At 41.6% G+C, this 27,835-nt stretch overlaps 1 protein-coding gene across 10 annotated transcripts in view; it reads left to right on the plus strand.

Annotated features, from left to right (window-relative positions):
* The window catches only part of MIPOL1 (mirror-image polydactyly 1), a 288,733-nt gene that overhangs the window by 212,323 nt on the left and 48,575 nt on the right, over window positions 1–27,835 (plus strand). For all 10 annotated transcript variants that reach the window (XM_073349059.1, XM_073349064.1, XM_073349060.1 and 7 more), the window contains one exon: window positions 2,587–2,681. In XM_073349059.1, the coding sequence (XP_073205160.1) occupies window positions 2,587–2,681 (95 nt within the window). The remainder of the gene's footprint in view (window positions 1–2,586; window positions 2,682–27,835) is intronic.

Genomic DNA, 27,835 nt, shown 5'->3' on the forward strand with positions numbered 1-27,835 from the left:
ATTTCTGCTTAGATCTGTTGTGAGAGAGGTCTAAATCCCTATACTAGCGTTTGGCCCTTAATAGACCTTCTGCTAGTGGAGTATAAATGCAGTGCACCCCCACATCTTAGGGGGGGACAGTGGGTGCAGGGCATGGAGCCAGCACACCTAGGCCAAAAAGGGAGTATCTGTAATGCAGGGCAATTCTCTGCTGGCTATGTGCTGCCAATTTTCATTTAGCTCAGGATTGAGGGAGTAGAAAGGTAGCTTAGACTCATATGCCCTCATCACCCCACAGCTGTACCAAGCGTAAACAGTTGAGCCTCTCCACTACTGAAACAATCTTCAGGACTTTCTCTTCCACTATATAATCTCCAAATTAGTCAGAACAAGGACTTGAACCCACCTCTCCCACATCCTAGGTGAGTGCTGTAACCATAGAGCTATAGAATCAGTCTTTCCCTGGCCTGCTGAATGTTTGATTACTTATACGAGTGGAATAGCTCCATCAGGTGCAATTGAGGAGAAAGACCACCCCAGAATAGCTGGAGCAAGAACTTGAACCGGTCTCCCACATCCCAGAGAAGTACCCTCACTGCTTGGTGCTTGCTCTTGCCTTCTCTCTCACCCCACTCCCAGCTGAGTCCTCCTTCCCTGTCATGATCACATACCCAGGCTGAAATTTTTTGTTATCCACCCCCACAAATCACATGCGAGAAGATTGGCAACATGCCTATTACTTTTCTGTTTTTGTTGTTTTTGACTATATTGAGTCTAGTGAGCTGGATTCTCCTCTCATTTATGCTGGTGTAAATCAGGTGAAACTCCAATGAAATCAGTGGAGTTAGACTGGTACAAAGTTGGCATAAATAAGAGTCTCAAGCCCCAATGTCTTCTGAACTTTGTCCTGAAAAGCGTGACTTGAATGGTAGGTGTACTTTTTTGTATACTTCCCTAAAGAGACTAGCCGTTAATCTCTCTGTGCGTAGGTGTGTCTGCTGCAAACATTTCCTTCCAGTCTACCATTTCAATCACACTTCACAGTACACTGAAAATTGGCAAGGATGTTAATTATTGGCCTCTAGAACAAACCACCTACTTTGATTTGAGCATGTTTTTTCCAATTTTTAAGTATGTTGTTTCACCGACAGTACGGTATAATTATAGAAAATCACTTAGTTTGGCTAACATTCTTGTGTTCTGTGAGTTCTCTTTGCAAAGCTGTAAGCAGCACCAGGCTCAGGACTTAAACAGCTCACCTGGAGAGTACTTTAACCTCTTAGTGCCACGAGTTAGGGCTTGCCAACTCCAAGTGCTCATGCAAAGTGCATTGCCGTTCAGCATCAGGCACTCTAAATCAGTGTTACTGAGAGGTTAAGCATTAATATGCTTCACTTTCAAGGCTAAAAGAGACCATGTGTGTAGTAAAATAGTCTGTGCTTGTTGTTCTCTTAACAGCTTATTATAATTTGTTTATATTACAGTAGCACCTAGAGGTTCAACTGATATCAGGGCCTCTCTCTGCTGTGCACTGTACATATAAATATTAAAAGACAGTGCCTGTCCTGAAGAGCTGCAGTCTAAATACACAAAAGAAAGGGGGATGAAAGGAAGTATTATTATCCCCATTTTTACAGATGGGAAATTGATGCACAGAGAGATTGAGTTGCTCAAGGTCATACAGTGAGTCTGGCAGACCTAGATCTACTGAGTCCCAGTCCAGTGCCTGAAACATATCCTTCCACTCTATGTATGCACAGCTCATCTATTGTGTCTGGAATTCACCAAGACTTTTTTTTTTGTAGCCTCAGAGAGTTGGTGGGTGCAAGGCCAGGGACACTGACAGAATTCACACATAGTAGTACACTGAGGAGTTGCACACACACCCTTTTGGGTTTTATGTCCTATGACTTCTGGTAATTGGTTGATCTGCAGTAGCTGTATAATGTACAATATAATAAAAAATATATTGAATGGTAGGGAACCCTGCCTAATGCAAGCCCAGTCTTATTTGTAGTTAAATCAGTTAATCATCCTGTGAGATATTAAATAAATGATATGAAACCTGAGTACTCTGGGGAGTCCTAAATCACTATTAGTACTAGATTTTTAAATATTCAAAGTGATTAAGCTATGGTCCTATATTAAACATACGTGCACTTATTTCTCCATACCTCTTCTCAGACAATTACAGGAACTGGTCAATACCCTTACTTAGCACTCTAACAACAGTACTTTAGTTCAAGATTTAGCATTCTGAATACCATGTAAATATATTTGTTGGCAAACAGCTGGATAAAATTGAAGAAGAAATTAATATGGGAACTGGGAATATAGAAAAGCAGAAGGGAAAAGTAGGGAAATTTGTTTAGAACATTACCAACTGAAAGATGTCAATACTTACAAACAATTACAATAGTATACCAACTAAATAAGAATGTTGTAATAATGAACAAATGGGTAATATTACAGAGGACTACGGTTTTGTGTATAATCAAACCTACAACAGAGCTGAAATTAACATTCATAAAGGATTGCTGTATTTTTTTCATTGTGCTTAAAACAGCACAGTCTTCTCTTAAATAATTATCACCTATCTATTTGCAGGCAAAGTTGCTAGCTATGCAACAAGAGCGAGAGACTGCTGTTCAACAGAATAAAAACCTAGAAGAAGAAATTCAGACGCTACGTGTTTATTACAGGTAAAATCATTTATATTATTGTAAATGTGATGACTCATAGGGGAAACTTTCTGCATGGCTTTATAACTGTAAGTGAGGAAATGGCCTTACTGCTTAGGTATTTGTTAGGAACATGTATAACTGCCTTGGGTTATACATATTCCATGGGCCTTAAATTCCAAAGAGTGTGAAGCTAGCAGATTTCTTTTCTAGATTTCCCACCTTTCTGATCTTCAAGCCCTATTCCGAAATGCAAGGTGTCCTCTCCTGTGATTGTTGGTTTATTAACAATGACTCAGTGCCATGAAGTATCTTTTTATAAAGATGGTCGCATGGCTAATTATTACCAACAGGAGAGTGGGTTGGGGGGGGGGGAGAAAACCTGGATTTGTGCTGGAAATGGCCCACCTTGATTATCATACACATTGTAAGGAGAGTGATCACTTTAGATAAGCTATTACCAGCAGGAGAGTGGGGGGGGGGGGGGAGAGAAAACCTTTTGGAGTGATAATCACCCATTTTTTCATGGTTTGTGTGTATAAAAACATCTTCTGTATTTTCCACAGTATGCATCCGGTGAAGTGAGCTGTAGCTCACGAAAGCTTATGCTCAAATAAATTGGTTAGTCTCTAGGGTGCCACAAGTACTCCTTTTCTTTTTGTGAATACAGACTAACACGGCTGTTACTCTGAAACATGGCTAATATAGTTTCATTTCAATAGTCCTGCTCTTTATTCCTTTGGGTTTTTTTCTGTGTAGTAATTCTCACTCAGTGTTCTTGATGAAATTCAAAAAGTTAGATGCAGCAATGCATTCACTAAAAAACAGATAGACCCATATGTGCTGGAACTAGGGATGCTGGGAGTGTTGCTGCACCCCGTGGCTTGAAGTGGTTTCCGTCATGGTTCAGTGTCTCCTGGCACCTCCACTATACAAATTGTTCCAGCACCGCTGGACAGAGCCTATTTCTTACTTGATTATCTGCACTTACCTAGCTTTATCTGCATTGATTTAGGAAACACAAAATCTGTTGAATTCTAGAACTGTGTTTTCTTTTCTAGACTCCTACATAATGCAGAATTTTGATTGCCTTATATTCTACAATAGTTAGTGGCGCGGACAGCCATTCTCTCATTAATTTTGGAGGCCTGTGAAAAACTTCTCCATGGATCACTGGATTTGTTTAGTCTCTAAGGGAAGGCTGTGTGGTCCAGTGAAGAAGTTAGGTTGTTTTATGGGGGAGCGGTTGTGTTACTATTTCTCTTCATCCTGACCTCCTAGTTTATCAGCCTACAATACGGGCAACAGATTAGGTACAGAATTCTTGACATCAGTACAAGAAGAAAGTCTGAAAGTTGAATGTATAGCTATTGCAAGGGACATGGTCTGCAGAAATAATACAGTGATACATGACTGGTGTGTTCATTTAAAATTTAAAACAGAAGGGGACTTGTTTGTTACAGCTGAAAAAATAACTGCAACGACACCGCATTTTTCTTGTGTGTCTTCTGTATTTCCACACAATGTTTCAGCTGAGACGGAGATTCCATTTGCAGGTTTCTAGTAGCTGTTAACGCTTCCCTTGTTCCTTATATTTATTAAAAACTTGTATTCCTAAATCTCCTCAGCATTTCTGAAAACCTTTGCTTTGGTTATTAGTCAATAGAAACTCCAAGGAATCTTTTAGTATTTCTTTTAACTAATTTGTTCAGCATTCAATGAAAAGTTCCTAGATACACTATAGTAAACTAGAAATAATGCATTACAAAACAGCATTAGTCACTTAGAAAGGACTTGAAAAATAGTAAAAATAATTTGATTTACTTCAAAAATTCAAGCTCAGAATTTACGAGTTGGTCTGTAAGCATAAAGACGAAGCACATTTTTATTCTAACATGAAAAAGTTCCACAGGAGCAGACGTTAAAGCAGACAGTAGACTATAGTCTGTTGATGCAAATACTTCCAGTCACATGAATATTACCTCCATATCTGAATATACCACATAGTTAACTAAGTTCTGACCTTTAATTTCACCTAACAGTTTAGTGCTAATTTGATTATGGTATTTGATAATCTATGATGATTATGGTCTGGTATCATTAGATATATGAAATTATAAACTGAATTAATATAATATGCTCTGACTGTAGAGCTTTCAGTACCAACTAATAACTAGGTTATAGAGCCCTTTATAAGGTTAGAAATAGAGAACTTTGACCCGTAAATGCCATTTCTCCCTTGATGTCTTAAGTGGTTGCTTTTTTCTAGCACATTTAGAATTCAGTCCCATATGTATACGTACATGTCATCAAGAAAAGATACAATGCAGCTTTTAATATTATCTCCAAAACTTTTGTAGAAGTCAATATAATAATAAAGAATAAAAAGGGATTAAGTTTACTCCCGAAAGTTACATTGAACATTTCTGCAGTTTCACTTCTGTTTATCATTGGGGAATAAATTAACTTATAACAGCAGTGGATAGCCACTTGTATTAGTTTGGGCCTGAACAAATTCACTGAGGAAGAGAATGTTAAATTTAAAGGGGTCAGAGTCATGTTCAGGACATGATTTATTTTTTTTGGTCACAAACTAGTAGCACTACATTCCAAGACTCAGCCAGTATAATAATGACATCCTCTTCTGTAATAAAGAGTACGCCTAAGTCTCTCTGCTGATTTGCAGTGCTTCCTTATATTTCCTATTGTTGAGAAAAAATGCAAACTGAAATAATCAAACACTGATCAAATCCTATTGTTTGCTGCCATCAGAACAAGATTTATTGTGTTAAATAATAACAGTGATACTAGCAGTTCAGTGTTCTTTAAATCTTTGTTAGAGGGTGTGTCTAGTTTTCACAGTGCACAGTATGCTACCTTTAGTAGTAATCTCAAATATGAAGTTTTCTGTTGACATGTTGGACACAAGTTCATTAGAAGGTGAAGAGGGGGTATGATATTTTCCCTTTTTGCTTCCCATATTTTTGTGGTAAAATGAGAAAGGTCTATATAAAAGAATGTACAAACTTGACACAACATGAATTTTCATTATTTTCACTAGCAAAAATAGTTATTGGGTGTACAAGTGTCAAAGCCCTCCTCCCTACTCCGTCCCACTTCCATTCATCACCCTCATCTCCTTTTTCCAAAACCAAGGTTGGGTAGGGCCAAAGTTATGAGCAGATTCCATCTGCATCTATTTTGAGCCAGCAATTGGGCAAATTCGGTGGGTTCCCTGGATGGTTTTATATACTGTTATACCACTGTCTCCTTGGATGTCCACGGTCTCTCTCACCATGCTATTTACTCCTGGGAGAATTCTGTGCCAAGAAATTAAAAATCCTGCACACAGTATTAAAATTCTGCATATTTTACCTGTCAAAGTAACACAATATAATCATGCCAGTTTCAATTATTTTGGTAGTTTATTTCAAAATACCTGTCAGCAAGTATCTCTGTAACAATACAGACAACAAAAAAAGATTCAAGAAATGTTTTTTGACAAATAGATTCCTTACTAGGCCTATTAATGCAGAACTTTTGAGTAATAATTCATTTAAACTACAGCACAGAACTGTATTTCCCACACCCCTCAGAAGCAGTGCAAAGACATGGGGGAGTCAAGGGTAACAAAGGAGCCGTGGGAGAGGGAAGTAATTGCTGGGAAGGAGCCTGGCAGTGAACCTGGAGGGTTGTTGGGTGTGGGTGGGAGAAGTATGGAACAGGTTTTTTTTGTGGGGGGATTGTTAGGGAATTGGGGAGCCTCCCCCATGCAGACCCTGGCTGACCCCTAGCCTCTCCCATTCAGCCAGGCATATCTGCACATATCCCCATGTGGCCCTGCACCCTCCCACCCCCATTCAGCCCCTGGCTCAATGTTGTCATCCCACTAGTTCTTGTGCCCCCATCCCAGTCTGTACTCTCACTAACCCTTCTGAACCCCAGTATGTGCAACCCCCCCACACCAGCCCTGTGTGCCTTGGTCTGTCCGCCCCCTCCCTGCCATATCCCACGCCTCCTTACCTAGCCCTGCAGGCAGGACACTGTGAGGAAGGCAGCCTCTGCCCCCTACCTCTCTGCAGCTAGCTGCTCTGGCCTGTGAGCAAGCTGCCCTCTCTTCTGGCATCATATCAGCCCCTGGTGGGAGAAAAGTGTAATTGCAGTTTCCCTTTACCTACCGGTCAGGATAAATTGTTATGTGTCGGGAGGAAATCTGTAGGGGACATTAATTCTGTGCTTGTGCAGTGGTGCAGAATTCCCCCAGGAGTATCTCTTCCATAGCGATCAATTTTAGGCAATAGGTATGGAGTTGTCCTAGCAACACGGCCAAACCATTGCAGTTGGCGGCTTTTGATGGTTGTAGTTACACACTATGCTTTCAGTCTTTTACGGATGTTGTCATTTCTTAGTCTATCTAGCCTTGTCATGCCTAGAATATGGCACAGGCACTTCTTTTCAAATGTTTGCAGCTTTTGTTCCGGATGCTTTGTAGGCACCCATGTTTCACAACCATAAGGGAATGGAATATATAATTTGGTTTTAGGTGTCATAGACACTGACTGGAAATTCCAAACATTTTTTATTCAAGCATACAAATGTTCTGCTGCAATAACTATCCACTTGATGATATCTTCATCACAGTGACTGCCATGTGTTATGATGGAACCCAAATAAGCAGAAGCTGTCTACTTGTGTGACATCTATATCATAAATTACTAATTTAGCCTGTTTCTTGATTTTTGATATTTCTGTTATTCTTACCTTTTGTTCATCCAGTTTTAATCTCCATTGTTTGGCTGTTGTATACAGATTGTCCAATGCTTTTTGGTTGTATTCCTCTGTAGACATTATCATTATGATATTTTTTGTGAAGTTAAGATGATAGATAATTTGCTCCAATATCATCAGCCTCCATCAATGTTACTTAGGGAGTTGGACAAGATGTTTTCTAAATATAAAGCAAAACGTATTGAACAGAGTATGCATCCCTGTTTAACTCCAGGTTTCATTTCAAACCACTCAGTCAGCTTACCACTGACTCTCACTGCACACCAAGCTATGCTATACAGATTCTGCCGTATTTGAATCAGCCTGCTGCTAAAACCATACCATTTGAGTACTTTCCACAGAACCTCTCACTTAGTGGAGTTGACTGCTTGTATAACTAGTCCAGGACTAAAATATTGTTCATTCTGGAAATTGGGCTTTTCTTAAGGGAAGGAGTGTAGAAAGAAACACAAATGTGGGGAGAAAATAGGAAACACATTTGTAGCAGGTTAGTTTTATTTTAATGTCAACTGTCTAAAGCTGTTCGAAGTTTGGAATGTTACACATCTCCCATGTTGGGATAGATTAGCAAGCAGATGAGGCTGTCCAAGATATGTGGCAACTCCAAGCATTCAAACATCATGATTTCAGGCCTCCAAAAAATCACAACATTGGCTCAAAATAATGAGATTTTAAAAAATATAATACATTTTGGGGTTCTTTCTGGCCAAGCGAACAAGGACACTCAGCTAAGTGTATTTCTCTGACTGTCTGCGTCTTTGTTTGTCTGCAATGTAATTGAACCCTGAATCTGATAATTTTGAAAATTTCAGGAAATGTTCTAGGTATTTATAGACAGAACCCTACTGATTTTGGTGAAAATTGGAAAAATTAAAAGGTGAAAATGGGGGACACACAGAACCCCTAGCATCTGGTTAACAGACTCACCAGCTTTAATCAGGTCTGTAATTATCTAGAGGTCAAAGAAGCAGTTGATGATGACCCTTAGCACCTTTAGCATAACACCCCCCATCTCAGTTCTGCCCATCTTCTGAATACAGCTTAAAAACGCTGACACCCTGGAAGACTTCTCTCCAGACAGAAAAAGAATGGGATACACACAGAGCACCTGGCATGGGGAGAAAGAAGGCACAATGATATGGGGGTGGGGGACATGGGGGACACAGTATCCTTGGCATGTGGTGGGGGTGGGGGGCACATAGAGCCCCTGGCCTGGTCAAGAAAGGGAGAATTAGGGGTATGGGGAGAAATGAGGGGGGAAGGTGGAGATGAGGGGCACTCAGAGCCCCTGGAATGAGTGGGTGGTTGCAAGGAGTCCCTGAAATAGAGGGGGTTGGGGGAGTGGCACACAGGGAGCTTGGGAGGGGAATGGAGGAATGCAAGGGAGCCTTGGTGTGGTTACTGCACTTAGCCTACAGAAGCAACAAAGTGTGCAACCCTCTAGTTATTTGTATTCTGGTTTCAGAGCTTTTAGAATCCCTTGGTTCATGTTTTCAAACTTTCTTCTGCAACCATGAAGGAAACTTGTTTTTTAAAAGGAAGTTGAGATTTTCACATAATCATTTGACTCCCGGAACTGGGGATTTAAAAAAACAAATACCATTAGACTCATGAAAATAATGAACATTGGGAGCAGTATAAATGTATGGCTCAATGATTTATAACATGAATACCATATATGGTGTGTGTGTGTATTTACACACACACATTTGATGTGGACACAGCAGCAAAATGAGGACAGACACATGCATGGAATTAAGTGGAAGGCCTCAACTTTTATTAAACATTAATAAAGGGAAGGGGGCGCTACTCCTCCATCACACATACTCTCCTATACCAGGCATTTAATTGATACCAGTGCGGGAGTTACAGGACTCCTTATCACATAACCCATAGCTTGGGATAGACTCTCCTCAGCTTACCCTCCAGGACTCATCTCTCTGAGTCCTAGCACCCTGTCCCATGCAAGAGGGATAGAGGGTGCATCAGAGTGGGGACCTGGTCCCACGAAGGCCACAAGGTCTCACCCATGGTCCATCACCAAAGTCCCAGATCTTTACTCTCTGGGATCCACTCATTTTATTCTCTTATCTTCACTGGAAACTGGCCACAGGGGGTGCCGGTGACTATCTTAGCCGCTCCCACACCCAACCACACCACATGGTGTCATAACACCTGCCCAATATATGCCCTTACATTCCATAGCCGTATGTTAGCACTTCCATCTAATAAATGTACGCCATCATCCCTGAGAACTTCCAGCTGTTTGTAAACAGATGTCCCTGTGCTGTATCACTGAACTCCGGATCTCCAGGAATAGCTTGGTGACCTCCCTCTTTACTTGCTTTCTAGCCTTGTCCACGTAGGCTCCCAGCCCTTCCCTGTCTATGAGTGCAAAAGTGGTATGAGCTGATCCCACTGCATGTCTCCTCTGGATGTGAATAGCTTGAGCCCTTAAGTGCAGCTGAGCTCCGGCTGCCGTCCTAGCTGCCCAATGCACTACACAGTGCCCGCAAATCCAAATGTTGCGTACGCTCTGGGTAGCTTCTGAAACAAACAAGCACATTGGGGTAGTTACATTTCGCCCTTCCCTGCCATCTTTTCCTTGGTGCGGACATAAGTCCTGTAAGACCTTGATTTCCAGTGCCCTATTGCCTCCACCTGTCATTGGCCAAAACCCTCTGCAGCCACTGACATCACTGCCCTGATCCTAAAAGAATGAGTACCAAATTTATCCCGGTCAAGACCTCAGAAGCGCAAGGTGTTTCTCAGCAGCTGCCTTCACCATGTGTGAACAGCAGGCCCAGATGCTGGCCTGAGGTTTTTAGTAGAGTTCTAATCACCTTTAGAAGGCATAAGCACTCATCTGCACATTTCTTGAACACCACATAAGCCCCCCTTCCCTTTTTGTCTGTTTCTGAGTACCTTCAGCACAGGGACACCAGTCCTGCAGCCAGTTGCACATTGGTTACTTTTAATGCATGCTGGGACCTATCCACAGCTGCCATAAGGCACCAGTTCACTCGCTCTAAAAGCACCAAAGAAGGCAACAACAAATGCTGCTTTAAATAACATGGCCTCCCTCTGACAGCTGTAGACCCACAGCAGAGCCTTTGACAGCTCTGTCATGGGTTTCCTGTTTCTGTTTTGGGTTTCTGTCTCTAGCATCCACTCCTGCTGGACCACCCTTGTCAGAGTTTCCATACAATGAAATGCCCGTATGGGTCTGGGAAACCCACCAACCTACTCCAGTAGGACAGGCCCACTAACCGGCCAGAGATAGTGGAGGGAGCCAGCCCGTGGTGAATCAAAGGCACCACATATCGCACCACCAGGTGCGTGGGGATGGTCCATCCACAATAAAGTCCTTCATGTGCCCTAAATTCCACAAACTCCTTATAGGACCTCAGAGTCTGAGATAACACTGTGTCCTCAACTAGTCCCACAGCTGTCATAAGCCAAGGTCCCATAGTTGTTGGGACATCACCCATGGATCCCTGCTGGCCAGTGGGTCAAGTTCCCGGAATCAGTCATCCTGAAATTGAGAGAGCATCAGCAACACCATTATCCACTCCAGGGGCGTGCACTGCATGAAAAAAGATATTAAAAAACCACAGGCAGTGTAACACGAAGGCATTTAAAGAGCAGCAGTGCCCCTCCCAAGAGACTCCCTCAAGCAGGGAGGCAGGAAAAGCCAGGAAAGCACCTCTTGGCACTCAGAGCTTAGGGCAGGGAGCAAGGGCTGGCAAAGCAGAGAGCCATGCACGAGCAGAACAACCAGGCCCCCAGTAAGAGAGCTACAGCATTCAATACCACGTACAGGGGTGCGGGGCGGGGAGTGTAGTGACTGTGTATGCATACATATCTAGTGGTGAGTGAGTACATGTGTACACGCTTACTTATAGATATATAGGGCCTGATTCTTCTCTAATGTACATTCTCTAACTGAACTAATTTCATCACACTCATGTTATAATGATATAAAATTGATGTGGAAGGAGATCAGGTTTGTGTGTGTGTGTACATTCACCTACAAAGTGGGAGAGGAGCTGAAGCACCTTTGAAAAGCAAACGTCTGGTTTAGCGAGAGGAACAGATTGCTCCTGCGCCTCTAAGATGTCTGGAAGTCGGAGGACATAGTCCTAGAAGGAAATCTGCCTACCATAGTGATTTTTTCCTCCCCTCCTTCACTGCTTCCCCCGTCCCCAGCAAATGCACAGAAGATAGGGAGTCCTGAATGGTCTATGCTAGCAGACAGGGGCCTAGGAACAGAGAAACTTAGGGTATGTTCAGAAAACAAAACCCAAAACAGCAAATCTCAGGGCCCAGGGCTGCAGATTAGGGCTCACACTCCCGCACTAAAAATAGCTGTGTAAACATTCCAGCTCAGACTGCAGCTTGGGCTAGGAAGTCCAGGGAGTAGGGTGGGTCTCAGAGCCCGAGCCTGAACATCTGCATGGTTATTTTTTAGATCCAGGGTGCAAGCCCAAATCTGCAGACATGGCCTCTGAGATTCATTGCCATGGTTGGTTTTGTTTTTGCTGGTTTTTTTTGCAGCGTTGACATATCCTTGCTGGCAGAAACCCCTGTCCTTTCACTGGTAAGGGAGGAGGACAGAGGCAGCCAGTCCATGTGGCATGAAGGAGAGGAGTTACTTCACCTCTCTTGGGTGGCTTTATAACCTAACTGGCACTGACCTTGGGTAGAGTACTGCCCCTTTCCCTAGCAGCAATTTTCCCTTATGCACCCTCTGCTGACCCTCCAATAGCAATGCATCTCCTGTTCCCTCCCAGGTCAGCTTTCTATTTAGTTTAGTGGGGACGTATTTCTCTCCCAAGTTTCCCAGATCCCAAATGTGTTGGGCCGCAAATGCTATCTGCCCTCCCTTCCACCCTTCTAAATATCTCAACGTTTGAGCCCCTGGCAGTGCTTCCTTTTCTTCCCTGTGCATATCATGTGATCAGGCTGCTGCTGTTTTGAAACTATTATTTGTTTCTCTGCCAGAAGCCACTGTTGCAGGCCATGCTCCCATGCAAAGAACATGGAGAGAAACTCCTAGAAGAAATGAGTTTTAGAAAGGAAAGAAAATGAAATTTTTTTGAAAGACCAAAATTGATCATCTATTTCAATTTGAATTTGAGTTTTCTGAAAACTGAGGGTGAGCAAAAATTGATTCCATCATGCTTTAAAAGGAAAGAGAAATGAGAAAATATATATATCAGGAATCAAATTCAATCATACACGCCAGAAGAAAGTTGGCTCAGAATGAAGTTAGGCAAGTTCTTTGTCTCTCTGTTTATTTTTTTTATATTGTGGCTCAGAAGCAAAATCACAGTTTCTGATGCATAACCTGGAAATGTGAGTCTGAAATAAAAATTTGCATAACAGTTCCGAGTTAGTGTTCCCAACTGAGTTATTCTAATTCTTTCACAACTGTATCCTTTAGGCTGAGGATTAATGCAAATCATAGAAAATTGAGTGACATGATGAAGGATGTGTTAGAATAATCAGTTTTGCACTATGTAGAAGAGTTACATTACTGTCCATCCTCTCAGATTGTTCTACTGTTTGAATTTATCAAGTATATTTTTCTTTCATTTGCATAATTTTAATTGCATGATCTATATCAGTTTTGTACAAGCAGTTTCCTTTTAATTTTATTTTTATTTAAAAGTCTATATAAATCAAAACAGCATTTCACATTTTACTACCCATTTTGTTGTCAGGGCTTTCTATTTAACTTCCACAAGAATGTGTGGTTTCAGAGTAGCAGATGGGAGTAAGTCTGAAAATGCCAGATTTCAAGTATTGGAGCTGGGAGCTGAAGCGCTGGCCGATCTTGGGGGGCTTTTCACAGCTGAAACTCTGCGTCTTGTTCTGTGTGAGTGGAAGTGCGGCTCTTGGTCAGGACTCTGTCAATTGCCACTGCAGGATGTAACAAACAGTGTGCCCTGGTTGTCACAGTTCAGAATTGCTGAACAGTTGCCCAGTCCATTTTTCTCCCCACTGGCTTAAACTGGGCCACCAGACAACCCAGGATTTCCCTTGTTGGTCCTGCTTCCATATTCTATGTTAGTCCCTAATCTCTGAGAATAGAGAAATGAAAATGAATCCAGTCTTTGGCTCTAGTCCCCAATTCGTTGGCCTTCTGAGGCATGGAAAGAGCAAATGTCCACCAGCCCTACTTTCTCACTGCTCTGGTAGTGGGGGGGGGGGAGGAGTGAAAAACCTGCTTCTGGATTTACCCCTGATTTTTCTGGGCCCAGAGAATGAGAGATCCTGCTGCTGATGAGCTCCACCTCCACACAGTTCTGTGCTATTGAAGGTGCTGGTAGTGACCCCCCATAGTTAAGGTTGGAGGACATATCCTATTATAAAACCCCATTTTCAGTTGGCTATAACTTTGCCAAACTCAGACCGTTGGAGCTGAAATTTACCATGCTGGCTGGCTGTCTCAGGTGGACATTTATTTAAAGTTTCAGCTAAAACAGTTCAGCCATTTCGGAGAAAGAGGCTAAGGAAACCTATGCTATTTTTTTCCAAGTTAAAAAAATTCTTACAATCATTTCACTGAGAAGCTCTAGCACCTCCATGCTTTGGAGCAGGGACTTGAAATATGTCAGGGTGGTCACCCTAATGTCAGAGGTATATCATTTGCTGTCCCTATGAAAATTTGCCCAAGTTATAAGCCTCTGAAAAACTGCAGTTTGTGAATACTCAATAAAAGTTTGATAGAGGCTGGCAGTATTATTCACTTAAGTTTTCATATGCACTGAGTATGCTCCATCCCCAGAGAGTGACTGAGCATGCTCCACCTCAGGGCTGCAAGGGTTGCATTGCTCCTCCTGTCTTCTAGGGCTGTTGTGGCACCAGAACCAAAGAGCAAGACTCTCTTGTGCTCTCACTGCTCCCTTAGTAATTTGTAGACATCAATGAGGAGAGAGAAGTGCAAAGGAATGAGAAGCAGAGGGGAGGAGGAGGGATAGTTGCAGGCTGGGAATAATATGTCTGAGGGGGACAGGGACAGTAGGATCAGAGGATAGGGACTGAATAGGGCTGGTCAAAATATTTTTGAGATAACTTTTTCCAGTGTAAAAATGTTGTTTTGTCAAAACAGAAATGTTTCATAGAAATACAATGTCATCAGGAAGGTTTCTCAGGTCTAGGATCACTGTGGTCAAAACAACAGCAACTGACACTTTCTCTAGCCCCGTGCTTAGGGCACTGGCCTGGACTGTGGGAAACCCAGGTTCAAATCTTTGGTGTGAATCAGAGCCTTTCTTTGTTTCACAAAAACTTTTGCAAGGTCTCCTTTGTGTTCTGCATTGGATTGAAAACAAATTTCAGAACCTTGAATTTTTTTTGCAATATGGAATTGTTGTTTTCCAGTAAAACCTAAAGTTGAGGGACACAGGAACAGAAGCTGGGGAGGGAGAATAGGCTCAATGGAGGGAATGAGGTTCATATTTCTCTGTAGTCAGCTGTGAGCCCACTGGCAAAATGTGTCTCTTTTACCCCTCTAACAGCCAGTCCCCACAGAGGATAACCGCTTGTACTACTACCAGTTTGAGGTTCTGTAGAAAAAGATAGTATGTGATCATTTAATTAAAGATCATCTGTGATGAATTGGGGCTATATCAGTACAAATTATGAATTCTGATTGACATTGGAAAGTTGTATTATGAAAAAACTGCTGTATTATGAGTGTCTATACGTATGTGGATACACCATTGCTGACAGGGCTTATAGCAGATACACACCTGGCAGGAACAGTAGGAAATACTTAAGGTTAGCAACAGTATTTAGACCTCATAATGCTAAAAAGCAGCACTGGGCTTGAAAATCCAGTTTTAGGTTAACCGCTCTTCCCCCCATCTTCACCCCCCAAAGGGCAGGGGGAAGGTAAGAGTAGTGGGAACTTACCAGGACTAAAACAACAGAGACCAGTTGACCGGGCGGGGCGGGGGGGAAGGGTTAAATAAAGAAACACAGAGAAATGGGGGTAGCCACAGAGGAAGAGCAAAATGGGGCAAGAGGGAGCAAGGTCACAGAAACTGGGTAATGGGCTCCAGAAAGAAGAGGGCACTAGCATGGGGCACAAGGCCCTACTTGCTTTCCTGAGCCAAGATGGCCTCAAGGATTTTGGCAACCCAAGAGACTCAGACCCAAGCCCAAAGAATGCCTGGAGTGTTGAGAGAATTGAGGCAGGGACATGCGTTTAGTGTTTGGTATGTTCTGTGCTCTCCTTTGCTTTGCATGATTAAGTATAAAGGAACATAAAGGTGTTAGACTGAGCAAAATATGTCTGCTGACTGCTTTACACCTACTGTGTCCCCTGAGAGACTTGAACAATAAATTAGAAGCTTCACACCTTTGGGATGGAGCTCTGGGATAGGGGTGTATTTAAATATCTGAGGTATCTCTGGAATCAGTGCTGGTCCTGGGGGGCTAAGGCAGGTGTTCTGTGGAGCCCCATTTCTGAGAAATGGTAGCAGACTGAGTCAGGCTCCAGAAACTTAACACATATAGGAGGATCCAGAGCACAGAGGCTTGCATTCCCTTTACAGCAGGCCTAGGGGGTGGCTGGGAGGGAGTGCTCGCTAGGATCTGTAACGCTATCATAACGTATATACATAAAGGGACCAGATAATTTTGGCATTTCCAAAATTTTGAGTGCTTCACTTTGTAACTTTAACTCTTCTTTAATGTGGTTTTCTCTGATGTAATAAAAGATCTACACATACCTACAGAAAGGAGGTGTTAGGTACTATAAAGAGTTCCATCTCTTGGGATATAAGAATATGCAACATTGTTGATAAGTTTGTAGGATCAATGAAGTTGTTGTTATGCAGTACAAGTAATTAATTGATCTTTAAATATTCATGGTAAATAGGCCTGATGGCCTGTGATGGGATGTTAGATGGGGTGGGATCTGAGTTACCCAGGAAAGAATTCTCTGTAGTATCTGGCTGGTGAATCTTGCCCATATGCTCAGGGTTTAGCTGATCGCCATATTTGGGGTCGGGAAGGAATTTTCCTCCATGGCAGATTGGAAGAGGCCCTGGAGGTTTTTCACGTTACTCTGTAGCATGGGGCACGGGTCACTTGCTGGAGGATTCTCTGCTCCTTGAAGTCTTTAAACCACTATTTAAGGACTTCAGTAGCTCAGACATAGGTGAGAGGTTTTTCGCAGTAGTGGTGGGTGAGATTCTGTGGCCTGTGTTGTGCATGAGATTGGACTAGATGATCATAATGGTCCCTTCTGACCTTAGTATCTATGAATCTATGAATCTATAAGTAGTTTCCTGAGGGCAGCTCTTAACACTCACCACATCTAATGGAGGAGATGGCAGGCTGCTGAGTTTCCCGATGTGGTGGTTGTGGGGTTGAAAGAGTTTCTGGCTAGGGAGTAAGCAGCTGGGTTGCAATGGTTACAAGGAGATGGTGGGGTTACAGCAACAGAGCATGTGTGGATGCTGGGTGAGGTTAGAGAAAGATTGCACTGTTGATAGGTGGTGATAGAGGGCCTCAAACCAAAGGTTCTAGCTGGTTGTGCCCTGCTGTTAATATGATGGCTCCTCTTCAGATGTCATGAGATCAAAGCCGCGCCTCTCATCCCAGTGTTCAAACAGAAACTGAAGGCAGGGACTGCAAAACCAGAAAACCAGTGTAAAAATAAGCAGGTAAAGCAAAATTATGAAACATTAGGGGGTTATTATATTAAGCTTACATATTTCAAAAGTTACACTGTGATCAGAAACTGTGACACTCCATAATCATATCATTCAGTCCCAACATCTGGAGGTTAACATTACTGTTAACTGTACACACTATGTAAAGTATATATAAACTCATGTTAATATATGTTATCTTGCAGTGAGGCTACCAATGGCAAGGCTGGGCCCTAATGTAGGATTTAGTGTTTTAGTTTATTTTGTTTTCTTAAATGCACCAGCAGTAACTTAACAATAATTTAAGGGTGCAACAATAAAAAAACTTTTTACCAAAAATGTTATAAAAAAATTCTGTTTGTAGTATTGTTGTAGCCATGTTGGTCCCAGGATATTAGAGAAACAAAGTGGGTGAGGTAATGTATTTTATTGGACCAACTTCTGTTGGTGAAATGACAACCTTTCAAGCTTTCACAGAGATAGGGTTGCCATGTGTCCGGTTTTTGACCAGAACACCTGGTCAAAAAGGGACCCCAGCGGCTCTGCTCAGCATGGCTGACAGAGCCATTAGAAGTCTGGTCAGCAGGGCAGGCAGGCTGCCTGCCCAGTTCTGTGTGGCTCCCGGAAGCGGCCAGCATGTTTGGCTCCTAGGTGTAGGGGTGGCCAGGGAGGCTCCATGCACTGCCCCAGAGTGCCAGCTCCGCAGCTCCCATTGGCTGGGAACATGGCCAATGGGAGCTGCGGGGGCAGTTCCTGCAGACGGGGGCAGCGTGTGGCTCCTCCCTGGCCACCCCAGTGCCTAGGAGCCGAACATGCCCACCGCTTCTGGGAGCTGCCTGAGGTGAGTGCCACCCAGAGCCCACAGCCCAACCCTCTGCCCCAGCCTGGAGCTCCCTCCTGCACTCTGAACCCTTCATTCTGGTCCCACTCCGGAGCCTGCACCCCCAGCCCAGAGCCCATACCCTGTTGCACATCGCAACCCTATGCCCCAGCCCAGTGAAAATAAGCAAGGATGGGGGAGAGTGAGCGACAGAGGGAGCGGGGAAGGAGTGAGCGGGGATGGGGCCTGGAGGGGCGGGCCTCAGAGGAAGGGGTGGGGCCTCAGGGAAGGAGCGGGGCAAGGGTGTTCAGTTTTATGCAAATAGAAAGTTGGTAACCCTACACAGAGCTCTTCTTCAAGTGACCTCTTCCTGAGAAGAGCTCTGAAAGCTTGAACGCTTGTCTCTTTCACCAACAGAAGTTGGTCCAATAAAAGATATTTCCTCCCCCACCTTGTCTATCAAAATTTTCTTGCCACTTATAACTGAAATGTCAAAATATCCAAAACATTTCGTCCAGCTCTAATTAACAGAAAGAAACTTGATTTTATTGTATCAAATTGTCTAAAGAGCAGACATTTTTCAGGTGGTACAACTGCATTACAATTAACGTTCCTCTAGAATAGGATTTTTTTTAATGTATAATTCTGTCACCAGATTGAAATGAAAAGCTTAGGCAGCCATGTTGGTTGTTGGCATATGAGTAGTGAGTCCTGAGGGCAGTAACAAGTCAGAGTGTAGGGATTTACATACTGCACAGTCATGAAAACAATGTGCTATTAATAGCCAGGCAGAGAGCAGAGAAGATATCTTGACTCATCTGTGTTGTAGTTTTCAAAAACCACACAGCAATAACCTCAGTGGAATGATTCACTATATAATAGCAGTAGGGCCTATAGTAAATATTAATAGAATCAGCCCCTTAATTAGTACAGGTGGCTTTCTCATGTGAATTGTTGCAAAGCAACTCCTTAACGAGTCCTGTTACTTTTAAGAGTTAAGTACTTCCGAAGAGATTTATTCAAATTTTAATCCAAAAGCAGCTAGAGATACTATTTCCACACTTGAATAGCTTTCTTTTTTGCCCTTAATTTTCTCCTGCTATTGTATTTCCTTAACCTAGTTTTATGATGTAGTTACTCCAAGGGCATTTCTATAAAGTCAGCTCCTGATGCTTCAGTTAAGCTAGAATTCATAGTTTAAGTGGCATGTGCAAACAGTCTCAAAAACAATTAATTTTATGGAGTTTTGCATATTTTTCTGCAGACTATCTTGTACAGTGACATGAAGGTTGATATTCCTAAAGATTAAAATTAATAGACTTGAAAAACAAGGGAACCAATTTTTTTTTCAATTTCTTCAAGTGACAGAAGTAGAAGCGTAGTGTAAAGGAGACACACCAGATTTTAATTTTAATGCTACCACTGACCCACACTATAACAGGAGAAATAAAAGAAGAAAGATGCTTTATGGGGTAGTATTTGCATTCTTGGCAAAACTGAGGCTCTGTGTACAATGGTACATGTTTAACTTCTTATATTTTATAGCTTCATGGTCCAAATTATGGATTATTACACTGAAATAGGATTACTTCGGCCCATCATAGTACTTGGATTCTGTGCACCAATTGATACATTACTGCATGATTTTGTGCCCAGTTACGCAATTCCCTACACACTGATTGTTCGGACTCTGGTGGTATATAGTTGTGTGTAATTTTTCAATAATCATATCCTGACTGTATTTTAATTGGCTGACAATCATTGTATTAGCCATTCAGAATACAGGGATTAGCATAATTAATGTATGGTTATTTCTCAGTAGTACTGTGAATATGCAAATCTGTCCAACTCAGCTCTAGCTGATTCCTGTACTTAGATTTTTCAAGGTTTTTTTGCCTGCAACAAAGATGCTTCCTCAGCTTCTCACTCTTTTAAACTGAGGTGGAAAAGTGGCAAAATTTAAAAATCTTAACTAAAAAACTATATTTAAAAAGAAATATTTTAAAAGAAAAAGGTTGACTCTCTTTACTCCTCCTTCCCACCCTCCTACCCTTTTCTCCTCTCCCCTACAGATCGGTCTCCATGGCTTTAAAAGCGTTTTAGTGTGGTTGATTGTAATCATGAAAGAATAATAATAATAATAAAAAAAGACTAGTTCAAACAATTATACTGATAAATAATACTGTTCTTATTTTTCATTCTGATTTTGTGGGAGTTCTTTTTAGTACTATAGAGACTTCCTGTCTTGACTAGTTTTCCATACAGTACAGACATTCTTGCCTCCAAATGTTCTTCTTGTGCTTATAGTTTCAGGGCACAGGAGGGAAGGATTCTTTTTCTGCTCTACCAAAGTGAAGAGGAGGTATTTGTTTACATGCATTATGCAGTGGGACACAATGTGATATGTCTTGAGTTATTCTCTTCCTGTGAAGGAGCCTAACCCACTGCAATTTGATATAACACAACTCATCTAGAACAATAGAAGTGTAAGGAAATGCTGGGTTTTTTATTTCTTTCATTATTTTAAAAAATCGCAGGTACCACCTATGCAGGATACCATGTGATGTGTCTTGGTTTATTCTCAATCTGTAAAGTCCCATTGATTTCAGTGGGAGTTTTGGACAATGCAAGGAATGTAGGCTTGAGTCCTTACTTTGTTAAAAATACATGATTTTTACCTGATGGGTCACTAAAGCAATTATAGAAACGTTGAGCAAGAGAGGCCACTCACAATTTCCTGAAGGTGTTTCATAAGTTTCCAACTTCTTGATGGAATAATGAGTTGCCTCATGACATCCATGTAGCAAAGACTTAATCAAATGAAAGCTGTAGTCCACTTCCTGGTTACCTTTTCTGCAGACTTGATTTTAAAGAATTGTTTCAATTCAGTGCCGATCTTAATTGTTGTATAATGCAATTTTAATTGCTTACTGAATATTATGTATTCTGGAAGTTTACATTTTATACCTTGTATTCTGCTTACTCACCTACTTTTAAATCCTCTGAACAATGTCAGGTCTATAAAATCCACAAGGCAGGGACCTAGCATTTATCTTCTAGTCAACACTAAGGCAAAAGGCAGTCTCAATCTGTAATATTCTGTCTTTCATCAGACTGAACTATTCAAGGGAAAATGTTAGATTTTTTGCTTTTTAGTAAATCTAACTAGAAGGATTTTTTGCCAGTTTTGCTGTTGTAGATTTCTTTCAGGTGGTCATTGAAGTGCTGTCTTGGGTCATTAGTTGACCTGACAAAGGAATTGTTTGCAATTGGATGCTGATGTGGTTGCATGGTTCTATTTCTCCCTTCATACCAACTTCCTGTTGTACATCTAATGGAATTCTCTTCCTTTTTTTCTCTGTGATTTTTCATTATTGACTTTGTTCTTAATCAGCTTTTCCATTATAGACTTTTCTTTGGTTTCTGGGGGCTTGTCTACATGGTGCATTAGCCCACACTACAAGAGTGTACGTTCTAGTGCCCACTAGCATGTTGCACACTGACTGGCCCGTGTGAACCCTGCTGGAGCTTTAGCTTTGGCATGCAACTAAAAAGAAGAAAATCTTCCACTTCTACTTCCTTGATTTGTAAATACAATGCCTCCTTGCTCACAGTCTATGACAGTTATGTTATTGCTCATCACATGAGTTCTTAGTTATTTGTTCCAAGTGGAAAAATCATTGAAATGATGAGACTTTGCACCACTTTTTGCCACATCTGTCTGTGAGAAAGATAGTTCTTGGGCAGTAAAATAGCACAAAAATGGCTGAAAATTATGGTGATATTTCTGTCCAAACTGAAAAGATTCCTTTTTTGTGATAGCCCCAAAATATTTCACAAGTCTTAGATTTCACCCACTCCTGCTGTCATGCCACCTAAAAGAACACACCATACCAACAGGCTTACATCACATCATCTCTCATTAAAACTCTCTTAAACATCAGCCTCAAATTTTTTGTAGCCTTAAATAGATGACTAAACTCAGTGTACAATGTTTTCTTTTTCTTTCCACAATTCTTGAGCCTACATTCCAGGTGGGATTGTATGTCTGCACCAAAACCAAGATGGGAATTATGTTTACCATCACCCCCACAACCTACTGTCTTTAAGGCTGCTGCTTTCATGTGGGGGTTATTTCTTGTGCCTAGGAATTTAAATACTGTTGTGTAATGTGTCTGGCTTCTTGGCTGTTTCCAGACTTGCAGCAAGGATCAACTTATGTCCACACCTCTCAGTAGTGGCCAATAGTGTTTGCCACACATTATACACAGCAAAATCTGAGATACCAGATTTTTTCTTTATACTTGAGTTAGGAAATAACTGTGACAATTGTGTAAAATTTGTTGGCAAATGTTGATTTCTTAGTGGCAATCATACAACTACAGCAAACTCTCCCTTTTTAATCTGTTCCTTCCATTTGAATTCCATGTTGTTGGGTTTGGGCCAGTATGCCCAAATAAGATTCAATTAACATTAGACTAAACTACAAATACAGTAGTTTATTTGGGATTGTTGTTTGTTTTTTTCTGTGTTTTTTCTTGGAAAACCAAGAAAAAACATACTGTGGAGTGTTTATTCCTAATATTTTGTTCATACTGTTTTGCTTTTGTGTTAGTATTTCAGTGGTTTGCATCAGAAAAGCGATTTTTATTTCATTAGCCTATTCTTTTAAGGTAGAATAGTAAGAAAGAAAAGTGTGGTTTAGGGGATGACCAGTGTGAAGTCACAGTAGGATACCTACTGTTATAAGATAGGAGACAACAATAGTATCTCTTAAGCTTATCTATGTGTAATCACTAGTATCATTAAAACTAATGATGTGGTAGATAATAAAAGTAGTCTTAGCAGATCTCCAGGTTTTATAAGCAGGGGTTCACTGACCCCAGTTTTTCAGTGAACAGTGTGTCAGAGTTGTCATGTCCCTGGGTTTCCTGTGATTTTAGGAATCAGTCTTGAAGTCAGGCAACTACAATTTGGAATGCTTTTATTCTGCCCACAGCCTTTGTAGACAGATAGCTGCTAGCACTCCAAAATGATTAATATATGTTCCAAGTAAGACTTGATTTGGGTACTCAACCTGTCATTAGTCAATAAAAGTTCATGAGGTGGAAAATCATAACTTTGAAGCCAGTGAGGATGTTGGCTTGCTCTGGACAGTCTGGACAGTCTGGACAGTCTCTTTAGATTTGATAGCACAGAATCCAGTGTATTTTAAGGCTTTTTTTAAAGATCTGTTTACAAGGGGGTTCTGAGCACATCTGACCGTAAAACCAAAATTTTCAAACTTGGATGCATAAAGTTAGGCACCTAACTCTGTATTTAGGGACAAAGGCCTGGTCTACATGTAAAATTAAGGTAAAAAATTCATACCCTAAAAGATATAAGTAAGCTGACCAAAGCCGTAGCTTGACAGAAGAATTTGTCAGTCAACCTACCTACCACCTTTCGAGGGGTCGGATGTATTACAGTGATGGGAAAACCCTTTCAGTCGCTGTAGCAAGCGTCTGCACTACATTACTACAGCAGTGTAACTGCAGTTGTGCCACTCTAGCACTTGCAGTGTAGAAATACTCTTAGTAAGTAGCTTGTGGCCTGATTTTCAAAGGCGCTGACTTAAGTGGGAACTGCAAGTGCACCTCTGAAAAGCTGGCTGCTCATTTAGGTACCAAACATTAGGCTCCTAGGTATGAACATTTTGATCTCATCTTACTTTTGTTAAAAAAGCCTCATAAATTAGTCGAGTGTAAACACCCAGAACTCCTACTGCGTGCTTAACCCCTTGATGCTGGCATGTCATACAAGTAGTAGTCCAGAATTTCTAGCAACCGTCATCATCAAATGTTTTATAGTGCCCACAAATGTGCTAGATGCTCACTGTATTATCAACATATACGGGTCAGTAATATTTAACTGATATAACTCATGTTTACATCTTCAGGAGTCATATTGACCATAGAGCACAGCACCCACACGGAAGTCAACTGAACTTCTGTTATTGACTTCAGCAGAAGCAGAATTGGAGCCATAATGTCTAGATTATGCAAATAATGTTGAACACCAAATCTACCTGGTGCTCTGCCGTGTCTGAAGGACACTTTGATTGTATTCACCCTTCTCTTGCCTAACTGAGAGTTATATAAGAAACCAGTCGTGGGCTTATTTGAATGCAAACAATCTGTAACCCTCTCATCTCAGAGTGATTGTAGTAGCAGTAAACATCTGTTTAATGTGATATTAAAGAACCCAAGGTTTCTGTTTCGTCTTCGGTAACAGTGCTAGAGAAATTTGTTCTCACAATTTTAACACAGCAGAAGTTTGCAGTGTAACCTTGTTGCAGAAGGCTCGGCATTCCCCACAAGTTTTACAGTGTCTGGATGTGTTTATTCTCCCAATCCCTTCAAATTTTTTAAAGCCCGTTCTGGCCCGCTGCTAATGTATATAAAAATAAAAGGAACAACCTTAAAATAACATTAAAGTTTTGACATACACCAACCAAAGCAAAAAAAGTCAGAGTGATCCCATTAGCTCAATGCGATCCCATTAGCTGGATTGTTCAGTCTGCCTTCTTTCATCTAAGGGATAGTTCTCACATTCCATTTGTCAGTACTTGATGAGGCAGGCTGCTGAAATTCTTCTCTACACCATAGTTACTTTGAGAATTACATACTCTGCTTCTCTTTTCCTTGATCTCCTTGTTAAGGTTTTTCAGTATCACGTCCCAAATTTAGCAGCCAATCACTTTTACTTCTGTACTTATTGTAGAAGTAGGCAACATATTACTCTTATTTTAGCAAATTTACAGCTGTGAGACTCTAGATTCTTTCATCCAGAATGATTGTTTAAGAGATCTGACTGATATTTTTCATCTGTGCATTGTGTACACCAGATCTTTTGTATACCATATAAACAATGCTGTCATCTGCTCTACTGTGACAGATGACTCCTGAACCAGGTTACTTTCATCCTGAAAAACATATAGCTCTAGGCACATTGGTTGTTCACTCTCTGCTCTTTGGATTCTGTCTGTGAACTTTTTTCAGAGTAGCAGCCGTGTTAGTCTGTATCCACAAAAAGAAAAGGAGTACTTGTGGCAACTTAGAGACTGTGTGCCACAAGTACTCCTTTTCTGTCTGGGAACTGTTTTCTTTTCCAAAGTTTTAGATGGTGCTAAAAGCTCAACTTTGTATTTTTCCTGGAGTGTGCTGCTTGGGTCACAGACCACGAAGCTATGATGAAAGCACAGGACACAACCAACATGCCTCCTGATTAGTGCCAGTATACAACCGTCCTTTCCTTCCCCTATGAATGCATACGATCATCTTAGACCATATCCAAAGCCTGTTATAGTCAGGAGGAATCTTTCCACTGACTTCAATGAGCTTTTCAGCTCTACAACTATTTGACAGTATGTAAGGCTCATAGGACACTGGGACAATTTGAGATAGCAGCCACCTAATTAAGGTCACAATTGAAGCAGGAGGGGAAAAGTCAAGATGATTATCCCAATGTTGTCATTTTAAGACGTGATATTTCATGAATAACTAAGGCTAGGGAAAAATAAAAGGATTCCTAGCTTTCCATTAGTGTATAGTGGTTCAGCCAGTACATCCCTCGGCCTGCGCCGCTTCCAGCAGCTCCCATTGGAGCCTGGAGCAGTGAACCGTGGCCACTGGGAGCCGCGATCGGCCGAACCTGCGGACGCAGCAGATAAACAAACTGGCGCGGCCCACCAGGGACTTTCCCTGCACAAGCGGCGGAACAAGTTCGGGAACCGCTGGTGTCTAGCATTAATTTTCTGGTGGCTCCCAAGATAAATTACTTTAAACTTTAAATTAGTCATCAGTTCATCAGACCAGGCAAAATATAGGTCATTTACTAGGCATGACCTGGGCCTGGTCCAGAGGCGGCTCTACCAATTTTGCCGCCCCAAGCAGTCGCCGCCGAATTGTAGCCGCCACAATAACGGCGGACCTGCCACCCAAAAGCCGCTGCTCTGGGAAGAGCAGCAGAGCTGCCTCCGAATTGCCACCGCAGGACACGGACGGCCGCCCCGTTCTAAACGCCACCCCAAGCACCTGCTTGGAAGCTGGTGCCCGGAGCCGGCCCTGGCCTGGTCAGAGACAGATTCTTTGAAATAACATTTTCATTTCTAGAGAGTTTGTATAAAGTGGTATATGTAACTTTAAAAGCACAAAGAGAATCTTTGCTTAGGCTGTGCACTGTAAGCAAAGCTCATTGAGGCTGCGCTCTACTGTGCCATTCCTAAACTTACCACTTACTGAGAGGATGTCACATGACACTCAACTAGTGCACCAGAATCTGAGGTCTCCAGAAGAACCAAGCAGTTCTTCAGGGATGGCATGAACCCAGAGCTGCGTGTTTCCTACATGCCCCAGAGTGATTTGGAGTTCTCAACTAGAGAGACGTTAGGTCTGTTGTTCAGAGTTGCTGAGTACCCTCATCTTCCAGGGACTTACATTGAGCTGTAGGTGCTCAGCACTTCTGAAAATCACGGCCAGGAAATCTCACGTTGGGCATCCAGAATCAGAGGCAACTTTTGAAAATGTTGTTCTTTTTCTCTTTGCATCTCAGTCTTCCTAGCTGTAAAATGGGAATAATGACACATTCACCATTGGAAAGTACTGTGAGAGCTATATAAATTTAAGTATTAGTTATTAGACTCTGTGCTACAATTTAGGTGGGGTAAAAAAGTATTCTATGGCAGCTGTTGCTTTGCATCCAGTTTTCCAAGACTAGAGAATGCTAATCTGCATTTTTCAGGCAAATGATGCATTGTGAATGACTAATTATTATCTGCGATGCTTAATGACCAACAGTTCCATCTGGTTTCTCTAGATTACTCTCAAGATACAAATTACAATCAAGGTAGGTACAATCAAGGAGGGAGGTGTCAGCTCACCATCATGCATATGGGTGGGGCCTGTAGCATCCATCAGTTGGAGTGAGAATTTATTTCCAGATATGTCTAACATTTCTTCTACATATGGACAAGGGGTGTTTGAAACAGCCTCATTTGAAACACGATGTTGTTCTGAGACAGAGAAAGAAAGTCTGCACTCTGAATAGGCGAGCCCTATTATTGTAGAAGTGCAGGTCTGGAAAATGTTCATGGTCTGTCCATGAACATATGTAGCACTTGGTTTATGTCAACAGAGCTGAGTTCTTTTTCTTTGCTAGGTAATGTGGTAGAGCATTACTGGGGGGAAACTAGTTGAGAGAAGGAGGGGTTGAACCTGCCAGTGTTGATGGAGGTGGATTTGAAAACCAGTTTAGCGTGGGATGGCTAGACAAGAACTGAAAAACTTGTAAAATGAGTAGGTTACTGCAGAATTATGCTTGCTGGGGCAAAACAGGCAAATTGTTCTTGGGTTTAAAGATCCTAAACTTACAGATTTAAGTCAAGATGTACAGTTTGAAAACAAAAAGCTAACAGTGTCATGGTCTCTCTTTTGGGGATTATTGTGGGGGAGTTTATAAAAATGTAGAACTCTTAAAAAATATTGATTCCACTAATGCCTCAGTAATGGACTTAATTCTAATACTATTTAGATTTATTTATGGACATTTATTTGTGGATTGAGTGCAGTCCGTATAATCAAGTACTTATAGAACCAAATATAATTACTGCTGATGAAATAATATTACGCAGTTTAACAAAATTATGTCACCTGTTTATTCACTGTAAAAGTAAACCTTGCTTAAACGTGAATTTACTTAGCTTTCTCCTCTAGGGGCATCGTATGCATTTCTGAGTCATACTTTATCTTCATGGCAACCTTTCCTCTGTAACAGCTTTTAGTACAAGTTATTACAATTCTTTTTGCATAAGATAGGTCATATGAAGTTCAGCTGTAGGTGGGGCAGCCATAGTGGGT

The sequence above is a fragment of the Lepidochelys kempii genome, chromosome 6, assembly GCF_965140265.1.
Source record: "Lepidochelys kempii isolate rLepKem1 chromosome 6, rLepKem1.hap2, whole genome shotgun sequence".
Classification (NCBI taxonomy): domain Eukaryota; kingdom Metazoa; phylum Chordata; order Testudines; family Cheloniidae; genus Lepidochelys; species Lepidochelys kempii.